This window comes from Echinococcus granulosus, assembly GCF_000524195.1.
Source record: "Echinococcus granulosus chromosome Unknown EG_S00005, whole genome shotgun sequence".
Taxonomy (NCBI): domain Eukaryota; kingdom Metazoa; phylum Platyhelminthes; class Cestoda; order Cyclophyllidea; family Taeniidae; genus Echinococcus; species Echinococcus granulosus.
In genome coordinates, this window is record NW_020170385.1 from 1,988,803 (window position 1) to 2,005,571 (window position 16,769).

A 16,769-nucleotide genomic window follows, 5' to 3' on the forward strand; every position below is an offset into this window, starting at 1 on the left:
CCACAGAGATTACTGAGACACCCATGAGAATCGCACTTGCTTGGGCGGCGGAACGCGTCGCACGAGACAGTAGGCGGCGACACCGAAGGCAAGGGTCGGAACCTGGCTGAAACGCTCAGTGCCGATGGCCCCTCTGATCAGCGCTGCGGGAGTCAAGGGCACCAGATAGAGAGGCAGACGGCCCAGACGACGGCGCCTGGGTTCCTGTAATCCTTCCCTGCAATCAAGAGGACCACTGTGGTCTCTGGCGCCCGATAGAAGTAATGAATTTCACTTTGGCAGTAAAAAGCCAGTCACGGCGTGTGCCATCCAAACAAGCCTGTTATTACTGGCCGTTTTAAAAACTCCTTATTAAAAGAAAATGTATAGCACTAACGAAAGAGACCTAATGGAGCTACACAAAGCCGACCTTATGGTCATGGGAAAGAAATGGTGATGGCGAAATATCTATGACATGAGAATGGTTACAGGTATAGGAAAGATTGAAATGATCGCATTAGATAAATAATACCCCATTCAATATGCATGTTATAGGAACTGTGATTCGGTTAATTTCAAATATTTGCATTTCAGCTAAACTTTTGGCACTATAGGGAGCGTACAAGCAATATTTACAGTGCAGGAAAGTGATTTCGCATTTCGTATTATTAGGAGTTTAACGCCTAAGTCGGTAGTCAATCGTACCCTACACAATGTTCAAACGATATTTTTAAAGTAATTATGTCTTCTCTCCATTGGTTAAATTCTGGTAAGAATTCGAATATCGGGATGTTATCACATTAATTATCAGTGAGATAATGATATACCAACTACCGGAGTTGTATGATTGCATTTTAAAGGATGCATACTCCCCTTGTGGCACCTTTGTTATGTTCGGTAGTCGTGGTAAGGATAAATCTAGACAACCCCAATAGCACATTGATCTCATTCCAGCATAAAGCATTGCTTGAATACGTCCATAAAAACGAAGTGCTACTTCCGAAGTAGAGATTACTGCTGCGTCATAAATGGGTTCTGGTATATTCCGCTCATAATTTGGCTCAGTTTAGAACATCCAAAAGGCTCAATATTTCACTCACCAAGGTCGGGATTCAAAGGTAAATTAGCACTAACCAATTTAACAGCTTGTCTAGACGACTACTTGATTCAATAAGAAGTAAATCAATCTCGGTCTCCGAGGGAAGAAGGTGCTAAAACAGTTTAAAATAACTTAAATGGAGCGATGAAAGGTGAAAGTATTGGATAAGGCGGATTTCTAGACGTGAAATGACTATGGGTAGAAAAGCCATTTTACCTTATAGAAAGTGTCCTTTTTAAAATCGATGCCATCTTGTTGAATGGGTATAAGTACTATTTCTATCCCACTTTGCCGTAAGTCATTTGCCTTCAAAATGGCCTGACGCTACAGATACAAAGTAATACGAAAGGATCAGGGAAAGAGAATGAATTGGAATAAGAAACCGCGATTTATCAGCCGAACCTTGAGTTGGATCCCGCTTCCAACTGGATCAGGGTCGTCCGTCAACAAAAATATGCGCTTGTATCCCAGAGACTTCCTCCTAAAAAAACAATAACAAACGTAATGCTACAGAGCAAACATGAATGGCGGTTCCCGAAAAAACTCAAGATAATGCTTCTCAAGCTAATCCGAAACCGCGCACTAGAGAAGGATTGCATCAACAAAGGTGTAAGGACAGCATAACCCAATGCAGACAACCCAAACCTTTTGGGAAATAAAACGACCCCATTTTAATTGATAGTAGCTCGTAAAGTGACTAGTCTGGATAGATTATAATTCAAGATTAGAAGTTGAAGACCTACCGCCAGAGACAGATGACAAAATCACATTTATTATAGTGAACACGAAATTTTGAATGAAAACATCGATGGAACATTAATATAGAAATTCACGAAGCACAAAGTAAGGTGGGAAAAGTGGACGAAATTATCTCAAATAAATTTCGATGATGGAAGCCGCAGCAGTTGACTTCTAGTAAATAGAATTACAAACATAAAGATGAAGCAGGAAGATTACAAGTATGCTACAAGTGTGAAAATTGGGGAAAATTACACGTTGTTAAAAATGCTTTGGCAAACCCAAAGCGCTTCGTGAATAGGATAGCTTTCCCCTGTGAGGAGAGGCCCATAACATTCGAGAAACTTCTTCGAGGACATCTCACGAATTTTTTCAATTGCAAGGACACGTGATGCGTCAGTCAAATCCAGATTCTATTGCAATAAAAATATGGGAATTGAGTGAAAACGAATGCTTCCACAAATTCCATTAAAATAGTTGACTCGATTAAATAGTGATCTTTATACAAATATTTCTAAATTGGTGGTTTTTTACTAAGTACCTGAAAAATATTCACACCCCTAGATTCCGCAGAGGTCGAAGTACCCTACAAGATAAAAGGCATAAACGAGCAGTTGTTTTTCTCATCATAAGAGTGATAATGATAACAAATCGGAGTTCAAGGCTCACAGCGGTAACCCCTTGAATTGGCATGACTTTACAAACACCAAAACATTGCGAAGACACGTCAACGAAATACAAATAAGCACGAAAAATGAATATCATGTATTGGCAACAACGCTTATTCGCATGAAATCGTTTAAAGTTCTAGTTACTGATCAAAAAAAAACAAAGAAAATTTGCGTCCAACTTAATCTCTCAACACCAGCAGGGCGTCAACGGGAGGAGGAAAGCCCTACTACATGTCGCGAGTGTAAAAGAGAAAATGCTCCCACCATCCTCATGAGCACCAGACCGACCATATCATCGGGACTGCTGAGGGCCTTTTTATGCATGAAGTTCTGGCAGAGTAGGAGCGCCAACTTCAGACCAGTGTCAGTTCCCGCCCTGCCAAGAGCCTCGGGCAGCTTCTCGCTGACCATGGTGGCTGTGCAGTCAACCAGAAATATTACACCATCTCGTGCCACTGGAAACTGTGAGAAGGAAGTTTAGAAAGTGCGGCTATAAGGAATACTTTAGTAGCTGGCAAATGAGAGAGGTGGAAGTGCTATTTTGACAAAACTGAAACAGTCAAAAGTAGTCAATGAGGAGCTGAGAAAAGTGCTGTAGTGGGGATATGAACTTTCCCGTTACCAATTAATGCAGCGATGAGCTATGAGATTTGGCAACCGATTTCAATTTTAAGCTTACATTTGAACGAAAAATATTTTCGCTCAAAAACTACTTACGACGTTAAAATATAGTTACCTTACGAGTCAATATAACTATACTAAAGGATCGAACATAAATATTGCGAATAAAGTAATGTATCATCATATTACGGAAATGGTGAAAACTACGAGGCTGAACGAAATGGAAGGCGGTGTACACTTACTAAATAGAAAATCGGTTTCGTTCCGAAGCAGGACATTTGCTTCCACAAAAGTGGAAATAATCACACGCATGGAAAATTAACGAAAAACCATTCATTGTCTTTATTAAATCTATTCATCGACGATAGATAAAATCATGTAATTTCACCGGTCAGCTAGCCTTGGTTGAAGAAAACAACTGTTGGAAATAAAATGAATCGAAATCCAAACGCAAATATTTTGTGATGCATGCCCATTAAAATTTTGAAATCCGGTGAAAAAAAGTGAAAACTTTCATGCCTACCCATTCAGGATCGTCCGAATCATAGTCGTCATTCTGAAGAAAATCTGAAAAGGCACTGTCGTCCATCGGGGTGGAAAGAGGGAGAACTAAATAAGAAAACGATAGTTGTACAACTAAACTTTTATCAAGAGACTCTTGAGGTATCAATAATTGTAACGAACTTTCGCGTTTCTGAAAATGTGCACACATTTGAGCCATGGAAATGCTTTGATTTAACGTTCTTGTTAGGGTCACGATATTATTTTAAGGAGTCAAAAGCCTTGCCTTGTACTGTTAGATTGCAAAATAATAAAGTACCTTGGCTTCGAAAACACCAGCGACTAAATTAATAGTAAGACAGCAGAAGATCCCGCCCGATTCAGCTGCGAATTACAGGACCACCTCTGCACACGCACTTAACCTCTCGTTTAACAGTGAACCAGAGCACGTACCTAGCCCCATCGCCCCAAAATTGAGTATCAACTCTACTAGAAATCAACACAAAGATCCTGCGGCTATTTTAACAGACGGGCCAAGTTTGGATTTCATCCCAAAACCCATAAACATAGTTACGATGATGTATGATAATCAGAAATATGGCATCCAAAAGGGTGTTGGCATAGCGTGCAATAAATAAGAGATCGTATGGTAAAGACAATGTATATTCAAACCAGAAAAGAGCGCAATAAGACAGGGGGGCACATTGGAGAGAAGGGTGAGGAGGTGCTGGAAAGAGCCATGATTACGCTTTGAGAAGCCCGAGAGCTTGATAGTACCACTCGACGGCTCTCACAAAATTATCCTTAGAGGCTGCGGGACTCTGAATGGGATGCCCCTCGGTGGGGAAACACAGAGTTTGACACATTGTCTCTCCCGCCCTTTCACCTAAGTGGGCTCGCAGCGCACGCATGAAGGAGGTCCCCTGTAGCAATATTCGAAGTGGATTATGCCTAAGTATTGTGCAAAAAACCTAGACATGGGAATGCTGAAATAAGAAGTGGAGGAATTGCAAGACGCACCTGTTCATTCGGTACTCGTTGGTCTTTTGCACCAATACACATAAGAATTGGAACGGACCATTCAGACGAGATATGGGTGATTGGGGAGCAGGTGACAAGACGAGTCAGGTGGTTGGGATCAGTGGGACAGAAATTAGAGGCGAAGGTGCAATCACGACAGAGGTGGTCAGGATGCTGGGGATCGGCAACCGCGTTGTCAAGCCCAATGCCCGCCTCAGTCCAACACCAGTCGGGGATGTCGGTGGTACTGAGCATGCTCACCAGATTTGTCACTGGGTTACGAGCCACTACGGCACGGTAGAGCGACGCGTAGCGACCCGCCAAATGTAGTACCAAAAAGCCGCCGTGGGAGCCTCCAAGCAAAACACACGGCAGATCAGGCTTGCCCAAATCACAGAGGGCCTCTTCAGTCGCCTAAAAAACAGTGCATTGGTGATACGAAGGAAATGCCTTCGCACATTTATATTGAAAGCTAACTTGAACACAGTCGGCCACATCGATGACGCCACATTTACCGGGAAGTGAATAGATACTGGAGTTGCCATACCCGACAGAACCACGGTAGTTGACAAGAAGACAGGCAAAGCCTGCAGCGATATAAGAGGTTAATAGTGGCAACCATTCGGCCGTAAAAGCGGAATGGGGACCGCCATGAGGAAGAACGATTAAGCCGCGAGTGTTCTCCCAAGTAACCTCCCGATTCGTGAAATCTTAAAAGTGAAGGGAACGAAAGCACATTCCCCAGGGTGATAAATTGAGCAAAAGCAGTTTCCTTGAATATGAACATACGGGAACCTCTGCAAAATTGCAACGAAGAAGAGTCTAGTAGAGGATAAACGAGAATAGACTCAAAGCGCGTGACACCGAAACGTGTGTCCTCTGTTTTAGCTGTATGTTCGAGCACTTTCCACTCGAGCCCCTTCAAACAAGGCACTATGGGCTGATCATCGCCAGTTAGACTAAGGCTGAGCCAGCTAAATGCAATGAAAACAATTTAAAACTGCATCTTACTTTGTTTTAGCAACGCTTCCATTTGAAACTTTTGCAAAGGCGAGGAAATTGGGGACAGCCGGCGAACTAACATCCACAACTAGTACATCATCATTTACGTCCATTAGTGTGACAGTTCCGTACCCACCACCCTTTTCCAAATTAGCTAGAGGCGATGAAAAACGAGAAATTCGATCCGACGGGCCTGAATCCAAATCTACATGGATGAGAGCCTTTTCCGCGCCCCAGATGGTTGACAAAACGACTCCTTTGCTATCAGCTGTCCAGCATCTTTCAGGAACCCCAGCGCAAAGATAAAGACCTTGTTCGGAAAGAAATGCCGACGATGAAATGCAAGCAAAATAGTGTGGAGTGCGATACTAGGTGGGGACCGCATACCTGGGAATTCAGACCGATCTTTCACCATAGCAACAAGAGGAATAATTACCTCGGGTTCAGACTGGTCTGGAGGCCAATTTTGAGCTATCATCGCAAAACACTGCCCATGCGGTCCACCAGCCGGTATTTCAAACCAAATCAGTTTCAACCCATCAGGAGAAAAACGCGGCCACCGTACAGCATGATTGTCATGGCTGAGACATTGCAGTGTTGATGTCTCTGAAGGGTAAAACATACCATGAAACAGTCCTTAAATGCCATTCGGAAGTACAAATTATTGGTCTAACTCACCAAAATCCCAATACATTAATCGAGCTACTCGTTGATAACAGTATTTCAATCCAAGTCGATATGGATTGTTATCGTAGGCAACGAAAACGATTCCATTACCATTGGGAGTGTAATGAGGGTCGTCAATGGACCAGTGCTTTGCTTCTGGAACGAGTTGTTCTAAGCAGGACTGAGTGCAAACAACTTCCTCTGTCTCCAGGTCAAGAAGACAAACAACTGGACGTAAGGTATTACTCAAACCCTCACCCCAGTTTTCCTCAAATATGAAAGGAGATCTTTCGGGAATACTTTTGGTAACCTAAACGAAATTATGAACACATTAAAGTCATTTAGGCATTTAGATTTAAGGATTCGCTTATCGATACTATAGAACAAATTGTAACAGAAAACCTAATTTACCAACACTAGTCGTTCATGTATAAGTAGCGCCACCGACCTTAACGAAGATATCACAGAAGCGAGCCAAAACATTTCCAGTACATACTGACATTAGCTTTAAAGACAACTAGTGTATCGGAACACACCGATTCAGAAGGATCTTTGTCGCCAACGATGCGGGAATATTCTGCTAAATATATTATTTTATTGGGATTTGTAGGACAAAATCGGCAAGACGCAAATGGTACTGACGAATCGCCCGACCTATACACCTTCCCATGAGCTGCGGGTAAACTTTTAGCATTTTCAGTTGGCAATTTGATTGTTTTTAATTTTTTTCCACTCTTTGAACAAAACACATAAACAAATGTCCCAGAAATAGCCGACGAAGCCTTTATTGCCTCTGAATCACCTGACACACTGCTTGAAGGAGTATATTCAACAAAAACGACACGCAGCGGATCCTGCTCAATGTCCCACAAAAGAGTTTCAGACTTCCCTGTGTACGGGAAACAAGAGCTAAAAGATGTCACTGTTCCGAAAGAGGAATACAAAAGCTGTGGTGCTTCAAATCTGTTCCGAAAGAAAATCGAGTATTCCTGATTCATGACCAAGAAATCGTTCCGACAGCTGTCAACCTGTTTCCATTTAGAGCAAATGCTATACGTCGTCTTAGTTTCCGAAGAACTTTGCTTTATACGAATTCGAGCCGATAGAGGCGTTGGCAAGCAGAAAAAATGGGAAAAAATACGACCAGCCCAGTTTCTGAGATGAGCCCTCTCAACAGCCATGACTAAACAAACCAAAAGCGGGGAAGTAAGCCTGTCAGGCATTATTCGCCTTTGAGGTGACCGACCAATTAAATCGTAACCACTACCATCCTAATTTTGAAGCCAAGATTTAAGAGTACGATTAAAGTTGGTAGCAAAAGGGACATAAATGTCACTGGTAAAATGATGAGTATCCCACATAAAATCAGTGTTTAAAACATCTGTGCACAAAAATTCTTTTTAGGTGATGCTTATAGGGTGACAAAACTAGTATAAGGTGCTACATATAAGTTTTTTAAGTTCATAAAATGCTGATAATATGGATATTGGAGGCTTTTCTAGGGATACTTGACAGAGAGTCAATGGTTTGCACACTGTTTTGGTTTTTTAGGTTGAATGCAACGTATCTAAGTCGAATGTTTACACGTTTAAATATTTACTTGCCACTTTGAATAAAAAAGCAAATACATATTTGGTAGTTTCTGGACATTTCCTCAAGGTGGCCACAAAGAATAGTTATCATCTCATTGTTGCTATTCGTGAGCCAATTTGTACTTCGTCTTTTATAAACTTCTTCATTTATAATTTTGTTTCATGCTTGTTGAAATTGTCAAGGTGGCGGCTATAGTCTAATGACGTAATGGTTGGGAAGCGGACTGCTGTTGTTCTTGCTTCTTATGGTCATGTACCTCCCCTTCCACACAGTGATGCCAGTCGCAAGAGAACTAGGCTAGACTTTTTAACTGAAGAGGAGAAGGTACTTAGGAGGTTTGTTGCAACTCTTTTATCTTCATTATTAGGAAACTTTTGAATCGTGAAGCTGCTCAGAAAGCCAGAGATAGGAAGAAGAATTCCATCCTTCTGATGGAGCAGAGTATTCGTAGTCTTCAGTCGGAGAATCAGTCTCTGCGCCAAGCAATTAGTCTTTTGAAGCACAAGTGTCAAGAGCAGGAAATGCGACTTAATTCAATCCATTACCAGTTAGGCTTGTCGACAAGTGGCGATCAAACGTTAAAAATTGAGCAGATTGAGCCATCGGAGCCAGCAGTGCTCTTCCCTCTGCAGCAGGGTGTGGTTCTCTGCGTTCTACTTCTGATCTGCCTCTCTTTTGTCAGCCTAGCTCTGGCTTCGTTCAGTCGGCCTATGCTAATGATTTTGGTGTCATTTTTCAAGATGACGTCGTTGCCGATATCTCCTCAGAGGTTACGATTCCATCGCAGTCCACGGAAGACTCTGCCTATGAGGTAGATATCGCCCCAATTGTGTCTGCTCCTTCATTGTACGCTGAAATTTACAAGTCTTTTGTGGATGAAACTATCGACGTTCCTCTAACACCCTCAAGTTCCGCTGATAGTATTGATGAAATCCTCAAGTATCTGAGTGATGAAGATTTATCTGGTGTGTTAGATAATGATCTCCCGCCCTCTCTACCAGTGCGCCGCCACTGATTGTCTTTTTGTTTCCCATGTACATATACTCACTCCAGAATCATACCTCTGTCTTCGAAATTGAATTGTACCATAACCTGCAGTGTGGACTTGTTCATTCTTATCAATGCCAATGATTTGGGTTCCAGAGTAGGTCAATTGTGCCAGTGTGCTTGCAAGTTTGGCCTTTAAGACAAGGCAGCAGGAGGCAGGTTGGGGCTCTGAATGACTGTAAGCGAGGCGGGTAGGCTGCTGTCTGTGGAGTGGTTGTTTGGCGCCGTGGCACCTGACGACTTGGGGGTTGCTGCTTGGTGGTGTTCTTCAGTATGGTTTTACAAGGAGCCTAGTAGATGTTGGGTGGTGGTATCTCTGGGATACCGCAATTCAGTCGGCTTAATCTGAGGTGGGGGGTCCGGTGGGGTGTGCGTTTGAATGCTGTTCATCTTTGATGCCTACAAACTCAAGGGCCTTGCTTCTGTCACCATCACTCGTCTATTGGTGCTTCTTGAAGTTATTGCACTGGAGTAGGGTCTGCTTGCGTATTTCGCCCCGTCGGCAAGTGGCTGCCGCTAAGGTGTGGTAGCATGTCCTTCCGGATGTGTATTTGTTCAAATGCCGAAACATCCTATAGTAAGGTAGATAACACGCATGATCTTACGCCTACGCACAGGTTTCCAGAGGTTTAATGGGAAGACTATTAGTGGTGCATTGTTTGGTTGCTAGTATCTTTTAATATTGGGATGGAAATTACATCATAAGGAGACTGTCATTAGTAAATAAACGCTTATGAAATAGAACACCAACTGATCAAGTAATAAGTGTGTTTGCTTTGACAGTGAGAGGATGAGAGACGAAAAGACATAACTGTTGGCTCGAATGAGCGTTGTATTAAGTGTCACTAGGGTTTAACTTTGTGAAATAGTAACGCGTAATATTGCACACTCAAAGAGGGGTCACTTCTCAGAAGCGTTGGCAAAAAACCCAAGAAGTTTTCCTTTGGGGGTGCTGGCTTTAAAGGTACAGATGCGCCGGTTGGATGTGCACATGCGCAGCCGTACCCACACATCGGCGACCACAGCGACCTTTGTGTAAACAGGAAGCGCGCCGTTCAAATACATTTCACCAATTATTTCTCAGTTTGCACATTTAAATGCATAGCCCGCCTACTTCCAGGTGGTATGAAGAGAAGTTTTTCCCAAGTTTTTTTTATGTTCACAACGCACTTCGCTCATCACCAAACGCTGATGCATGCAAGCACTACTACTGCTACTTGGCATCTGTCAATGGTGTCTAGAGTGACGCGTGACAGTGGAGGGCACGCCACTTACTACTGCCTGTAATGCTGCCACGGAATCATCCAGTTACGTAAAGGGGAATTTATAATTCTCGATTTGATCCGAACATCCTCTCCATATAGTACATGTGATGAACATCATCTCCTTGATGTTGAACAATGCTTTTTACAGTCTTAAGTAATCGATGGTATTCGCCACATTTAAACTAAAGCTTACCCGTAAATAAAAATAATTTTGAGCTAGCCCTACTTGCCTGGAGTTGAGGTTCTAGCAACACTGGTGTTAGCTAACTCTGTATGGAAACCACCACAAATCGGTCATAACATACAATTAGTGGACACGAAATTTACTTGCTTTTTCATCGTACGTACCGAAAATGGTCAGCGACCCCTTATTACATTCCGGTTTCGAGACTTGATATTCATACATTCCAGCTTGAATAATTGATTCCCGACGATAAAGCCTAAGTATAGCCAACGTTAGAAGCTTACTAACCATCGTTTCGAATCGTATTTTGAGGCACTAATGCTCAACAAAACTGATCCATAATGAACAACTAAATCTACGTGATACAACATTACCGATCACAGCCAACTGACTAGTACAAATTAATGCTCAGCAATAAAATTGATGGAAATATCCCGACCCCCCTTCAAAAGTAACAAGTCTGTCATTCAAGTACACATGTTGCTGCCACAAGACGGAGGCATTTAGCCCGAAAGCTTTACCTTAGCGTTTCGTGATTCTGCATTGTTTCGGAAACATCGACCCTCGTAAAGTAGCGCCTGACACAACCTTTAAAAAACGCGTTAAAATACGCACTATTTTATCTACATGTTTGCAAAGGTCCACGACGCATGCATTAAAATGTGACATAATTAAACATGCAAAAAGTGAAGAAGGTGCAGAAGATTAATCAACATGATTATTGGTGGATAGTGTGGAAAAGGAAAAAGAGTGGACAAGATAGTGATCAAGGAGTAATCGCATCACAGGCTAAAGCGAAGCAAATTGTAAAATGCGCCAGGAAATGATAGTTGGTATTTCTAGTGGTCCAAGATGTGTAGGTTACCGGAGACAATTTTGTTCTCCAATTGAGAGCCTTTAGGGAGGCATATTTTCTCCCCATGATTCGCTATAATTATGACCGTTCCCTAAAGAACAGATCAAGAAAACGTCTGAAATTCAATTCATGTAACAATATTTCCATATAATGGGTAAAGCTGTAATCTAATGAAACACATAAAGCATTATAAGAGTCCGAGAGACCTAAGTAAATAAGCACTGTAACGGAAACGGATAAATTTAACTTGACAAATTTCATCATGCAACAACGATTGAAATGGAAAAAACACGGCACTTGGGTGATTGTGCATGGCCAGTTCGATGGCAGCAAGAGCTCATGACCTACATTTCACTCCATTCAGTAAAATACAAGGGAAGAAAGTAGCCCCCACATGACCTCATTCACACATAAATCTCCAGTAGCAATGCGCAGTTCCACCCCTGAAACCACCAAACTAAAGTTTAATTTTTGCATTTTATTGAAAGCATAAGCAGAAGAAAAAGCGAGGCATCTGCTCTGTTTAGAGTAGAACACAGACGCGACAGTTGTAGGTGCCAAGCCCAAAGCAGCAGGTGCGCCTAGTTGGGTGTGCATGCAACGTGCACGCACGGACACAGCGACCGCATCGACCATCTTGTAAACAGGAAGCGCGCCGCCCAACCCTTTATTTACTAGCGCATGTAAACTGGAGGTCCATTTATTTCCAGGCGACACGGGCAGAATGCATTTCAGGTTTTGTGCGCTTGCACTTCAAAAACCCTCAAAGTGATAGAAAACGATGATGACCCAGATGAAAATGAACCGCCCTTAGTCACGCCCCAAGCACTTCGAAGTAGAAATGGCGAGAATTGAAGAACGGAAATTTACTAAAATTTGGAGGTCATAAAACGATTCATCACCGACCGAATCGTCATGTTCGAAAACAACGTGGTAGCCGTACTTGGTCCCATCCAAGAAGTGCATAGAAGAGCACACTTTGAGGGAAATTCCAAACCAGTAACATGGCCTAGTCATAAACGATCACGTACGATGCAATGCACGCGGTATCTACACCGGCACGCAGTTATTCACAAAGGCGTACGCGTCCAGCACAAATACACAAGGCAGCGCAGACATGAATAAAAAGAGAATAAGACTAGCAGAACAACGCTTACAGGCCAATGTGATAGAGGAAATAGCTGTCGCCATTGGATGAACTCATATCGCACAGAATGAATCCCGTTTAGCAACAGTCACAGTCGACATGCAGAAGCTAATAAGGTCACAGTGTCAGAAAACTACGGAAAAATTCCAACACAAAACTGAACAAACTGTTAGGAGGATTTTATGCGCAGGCTAACATCAGCATTCTAAAATGTCGTATGGAAACACTTCAAACCAGATTGGAGCCAATCTCCTCACCTTAAAGGGGTTAAGGTGAGGAATGTTCAAAAACGAGTGTAAATGAGAAACCGCCACACCTTGAGAGAGACGTCTTGACCAATGTAGACGTTACCGGCGATAGTCAGGTGGTCCAGCTCCAACAGGTCGGGGATGTTGGCGAAGCGCGACAAAAAGTCCTTGACTTTCTTGAATTCATCTCCCAACTTTACCAATGGTACCGTGGGGAACGAACGCTTGGGTGACATTATGATGGTGCCATTGTCAAGCGTGTAGAGATTCGACATGAGAAGTAACAGATCCGAGGTCGTCTTGACAGGAAGGAAACGGCTACGGGGCACGTTGATACCTCAAATATGGATAGTTTACGTAATTTTCAGATCAGCTCCTCAGAATGCACACTTCAACAAGCTCAACAAAACCACTGATTACGAGGCACTTTACTTTGCAAGAAACTATTTAAAACTGCAAATATTGCTTCCACTCTTTCCACCATGACTGGCAAATTTTATATCTTTACTAGGAATAGAAAATGAAGTAATTAGGGAAACAGGCGTTGGGTATGACCACGCCACTTACAACAGGGCTAAGGAGCAAGAGGAGTCAGTAAACGCAGTAATTCTCACCAATAGCACCCTTGAAGTTGCGAATGGCAGCACCAGCAGCCTCCTCCAGCTGGATGATGTTGATACCGGAGTCAAGAGTCTTAGGGTTGCGAATCACCTCCATGGTCATCTGGTCATTCTTCACCAACTCCTCGACCTCACTCAACTTCGCCCATAAGTTGTTCGTATTGAAGATGCGAAACTTGCGCACACTGGTGAACTCATCGACATGCTCCGGAGGAACCTGTCGCAGGATGGGAATACGAAGGTGTCAACAAGTTGAGTCTCAGCTTCTGAAATACAGAACTGACAGACTATCTGGCGCACAAAATGTCCCGAGAGGTAAAAATATGGGTTACAGTAACACGCCTAAAACATGACTTCCATTACTTTATGCAAGTAAAATCCCAGGTCACCTTGCTAACTATACGGCACACAATTACTTCATTCAAATTGAAGCTTTCATTTGTATGCCAAACCGTTAAAAATGTAAGTACCGAGCGTGACGGGGATTATGGTTCCATGTCAGTTGGAATCAAACCAGGACAACTAGTGGACTCAAACGAGCAGCATAAGTGGTGAATGAACAATAGAGACTGTAGCAATTAACCACATTGACAAAAAATGTACTAAAATGAAGTCAGGGCCAGAGAGAATTACCTGCGCAATTTCAAGGAGTCGCAAACGGCCTTCATACCCTACTAGAGTACCACCTTTGACATCAGCTCTTGTTTTGTCAGTCACCTCCATCACGAAACCGGGCGCCGAATTGGGATTCGAAGTGAGGAAATTTAGGATGTCTTTAAGTGCAAAGAAATAAAATACGTAAACAAATCAAATAAGATGAGTTATGAAATCAGCTTTACGGCAAGTACATTAGTTCAATCTCTTGGTGAAATTATTCAGAATATCAAATTGCATGATAGATAAATTGACCAGCAAAAAAAGTTTTCGTTTCGTGCTATTCATACGAAACAGCAGAAGGTTGTGCTACTTTACAAGGCACAGAACACACCTTGGAGATCGGAATGTCGCTGAATAATATGCAACGGTAGAAAGTTCGACAAAATATTGTAAAATGTAATCAAATAAAAGGTGCAAGATTCCTTAGCCTATTTATCACACTAACACAGTAAGTCGCCGATTAACCCGTGAAGCATCGCTCAACGTATTCTGCCACCTACGAACGCCTGAATGTATTTAAAATACACGTGGCCACAAGGCGGAATAATGGCAAGTTTTGAAAAATGGAAATAAATACATTGTCAGTCAATGCAATAAAATTTATGGTGTTAGTAACTCGAAAATAACTAAGGCTGAAATTACTTAAATCAACGCAGGCACCAAGGTTGTCAATGTTAGAAATAAATATCCATTCTTTTCCAGCCTTGCGCATCTTTTGAGCCAATCCGGATTCGCAGAATCGGCGATAGACATCACCGTGGCCTGGGGGATACCAACCAGAAAGATCGACAGGTGGACGGTCGTAATTCTCCGACTTCTTCGATCCCAGTAGCAGAGCTGGATCGACGTACTTCACGATGGGCAACAAAGATTCCCGATTTAAACGAGGATACCTGGTTGAAAATAAAACTGAAGTATTCACTACCGAAAAAGGCACTATCAACTATCCGGACATAAACAAAGTTCTAGTATAACTGATGCATTTGTCCACTGGGCACGCATATAAAATAGGGTAAGTCCGAAATATACAAAAAGTCTGTAATATTTAATCGATATGATCAAATAGGAAATTGGGAGTGCACTCAGAAATGTAATACTTTTGCAATGGAATCAATTCACCTACAAATTGAGTAATGAGCCACACCAAAATACCCATTTAAACGAATATCACAAATTTACGTAAACCTACATGCTTTGAACGAAGGTTTCGATTTCAACATTAACTTTTTGGTACTTCTGTAACACCTTAGCGGTCTCTTCATGGGTGTTGAAGGAATTCATCAAAACAAGGGGAATATTGCATCCATAAGATTTGTTGAGATTCTTCATAAAAAATAAAGATATAAAGGCTGAAGTATCAATAGGCCCAATAAAAATGCTCTTAAACAAAATCCTACTAATTAAACAAAACTTAGGACGCGGAAAGGGTTTTAATTCTTCAATTCAAGTACATGAAAGTAAACTTGAAGAGGAATAGTAATTAGTCACAATTTTGTTGAATTCTGTGTTAGCGAGTGATATACAGAAAACAAACCTCAATTTGTTGAATAGTTAAGTCCAGGAACGTCAACTCGTTTCTGACAGAAATGAGCGACTTTGGACCAGTACAACCCATGCTTGTTCCCAAACCACCATTGAGTTTGATGACAACAAGCTTATTAAGTTGGTCCTTTATAATAGCAGAGTCAGTAGCTTTCGGCAAATTTTCATAAGATTTAAGCTGAGAAAAGAAACGGCGATAATAACACAAAGACGACCAAATGAACGTCATCAGAAAGAGACGTACGGCATCATCCGGAAGCAAATCAATTTTTTCCCATTCACAATCTTTAGTCGTCTCGATGAAACGTTTGAAAAGGTTCTGGAACGACTGCATCTGTTGGTCAAATCGCTTCTTCTCCCTTTCCAGACTGTCTGGTATGCCCGATGTGAGAAGCTCTAGCTCGTGTGATAGAGCCTTCTCAGCATCCTGACGAGTTAACTCTTTGAAGTTCTCCATAAAGCTGTAAAGTAAACCACAAGTGTCAAAAACCACCAAATTTAAAAAGATCCAATGATAGCAACATTAAAAAAACAATATAGAATGCGGATTACGAGGACTGCATCGATTATTTTTTATTACAACAAAGCAGGAGTTACTTTCACTGCCAGAAAAGAATCAAAGATACATTTATTGAGAATGAAAGTTTTTATACAAAAGCTAATGATATTTGCACCTGGACCTTCACTAACGGTAGATAAGAAATTTGGCGAGTTTATAAATAATGTAATGTGGCTATGTTCAGAGAGCATGCTGTAGCGCACAAAAAAGAGTGTTATGATCGCAAGGGCCTGAACTCAACTAAAACGAAATAAGAGGACAGCAATGCTTAGAATATTCAAGAAATGGTACTTCCCACGGATGCGACTCGTAGAGCACGCATAAACCACGTGTACCCACAATCTACAGTAATCGAAGTAAGCGCAGTAGGACGGATGACGTGCACTATTGAGAGTGCATTAAACTAAACAAATTATGAAAATTAAGGATATTTGATTAAAATAGAACAGTTAAGTACGTAGCCAAAGTTGCAACTTTTTGCAGCCATGCAACGCAACTTAAATTTTGTGTTTGAGCCTAAATAAGCCTCAACCTGGCAGCTTATTGAAAGAATATGATACAAATATGTCTCCTGAGTCTTCTTTGAAGCCGCAGTCGTCCGTAGTAAAATAAAAACATGAGGAACTAAAATATGTGAGGACTGGAGAGATATTGGTCCCGCCCTGAATGCAATGCTGCAAAGCGAGGTTAGAGCCTACCGCGACTGCGGTGATCATGCACTTAGGTAATACATCTAATCACTAGTGTGGCCTCC

At 42.0% G+C, this 16,769-nt stretch overlaps 3 protein-coding genes across 3 annotated transcripts; 1 reads left to right on the forward strand and 2 right to left on the reverse strand. All coding sequences in view use genetic code 11, as the record gives it.

Annotated features, from left to right (window-relative positions):
• Nucleotides 1-4,352: 4,352 nt before the first annotated feature.
• EGR_01472 (Acylamino-acid-releasing enzyme) lies at nt 4,353-7,478 on the reverse strand (the record flags this gene model as incomplete). Its single annotated transcript, XM_024490721.1, has 8 exons — nt 4,353-4,532; nt 4,630-5,043; nt 5,107-5,339; nt 5,419-5,603; nt 5,641-5,941; nt 6,019-6,237; nt 6,310-6,607; nt 6,834-7,478. 8 exons carry the CDS (start codon nt 7,476-7,478, stop codon nt 4,353-4,355), a joined length of 2,475 nt encoding a protein of 824 aa, XP_024355045.1.
• A 619-nt stretch (nt 7,479-8,097) lies between these two features.
• EGR_01473 (X-box-binding protein) lies at nt 8,098-8,905 on the forward strand (the record flags this gene model as incomplete). The annotated part of the gene is made up of 3 exons (XM_024490722.1): nt 8,098-8,225; nt 8,258-8,592; nt 8,631-8,905. The coding sequence occupies 3 exons, from the start codon at nt 8,098-8,100 to the stop codon at nt 8,903-8,905; spliced, it is 738 nt and encodes a 245-aa protein (XP_024355046.1).
• A 2,320-nt stretch (nt 8,906-11,225) lies between these two features.
• EGR_01474 (UTP--glucose-1-phosphate uridylyltransferase) lies at nt 11,226-16,502 on the reverse strand (the record flags this gene model as incomplete). Its single annotated transcript, XM_024490723.1, has 10 exons — nt 11,226-11,333; nt 12,706-12,974; nt 13,252-13,474; nt 13,891-14,030; nt 14,557-14,807; nt 15,104-15,237; nt 15,449-15,634; nt 15,701-15,917; nt 16,314-16,357; nt 16,473-16,502. The coding sequence occupies 10 exons, from the start codon at nt 16,500-16,502 to the stop codon at nt 11,226-11,228; spliced, it is 1,602 nt and encodes a 533-aa protein (XP_024355047.1).
• Nucleotides 16,503-16,769: the final 267 nt, after the last annotated feature.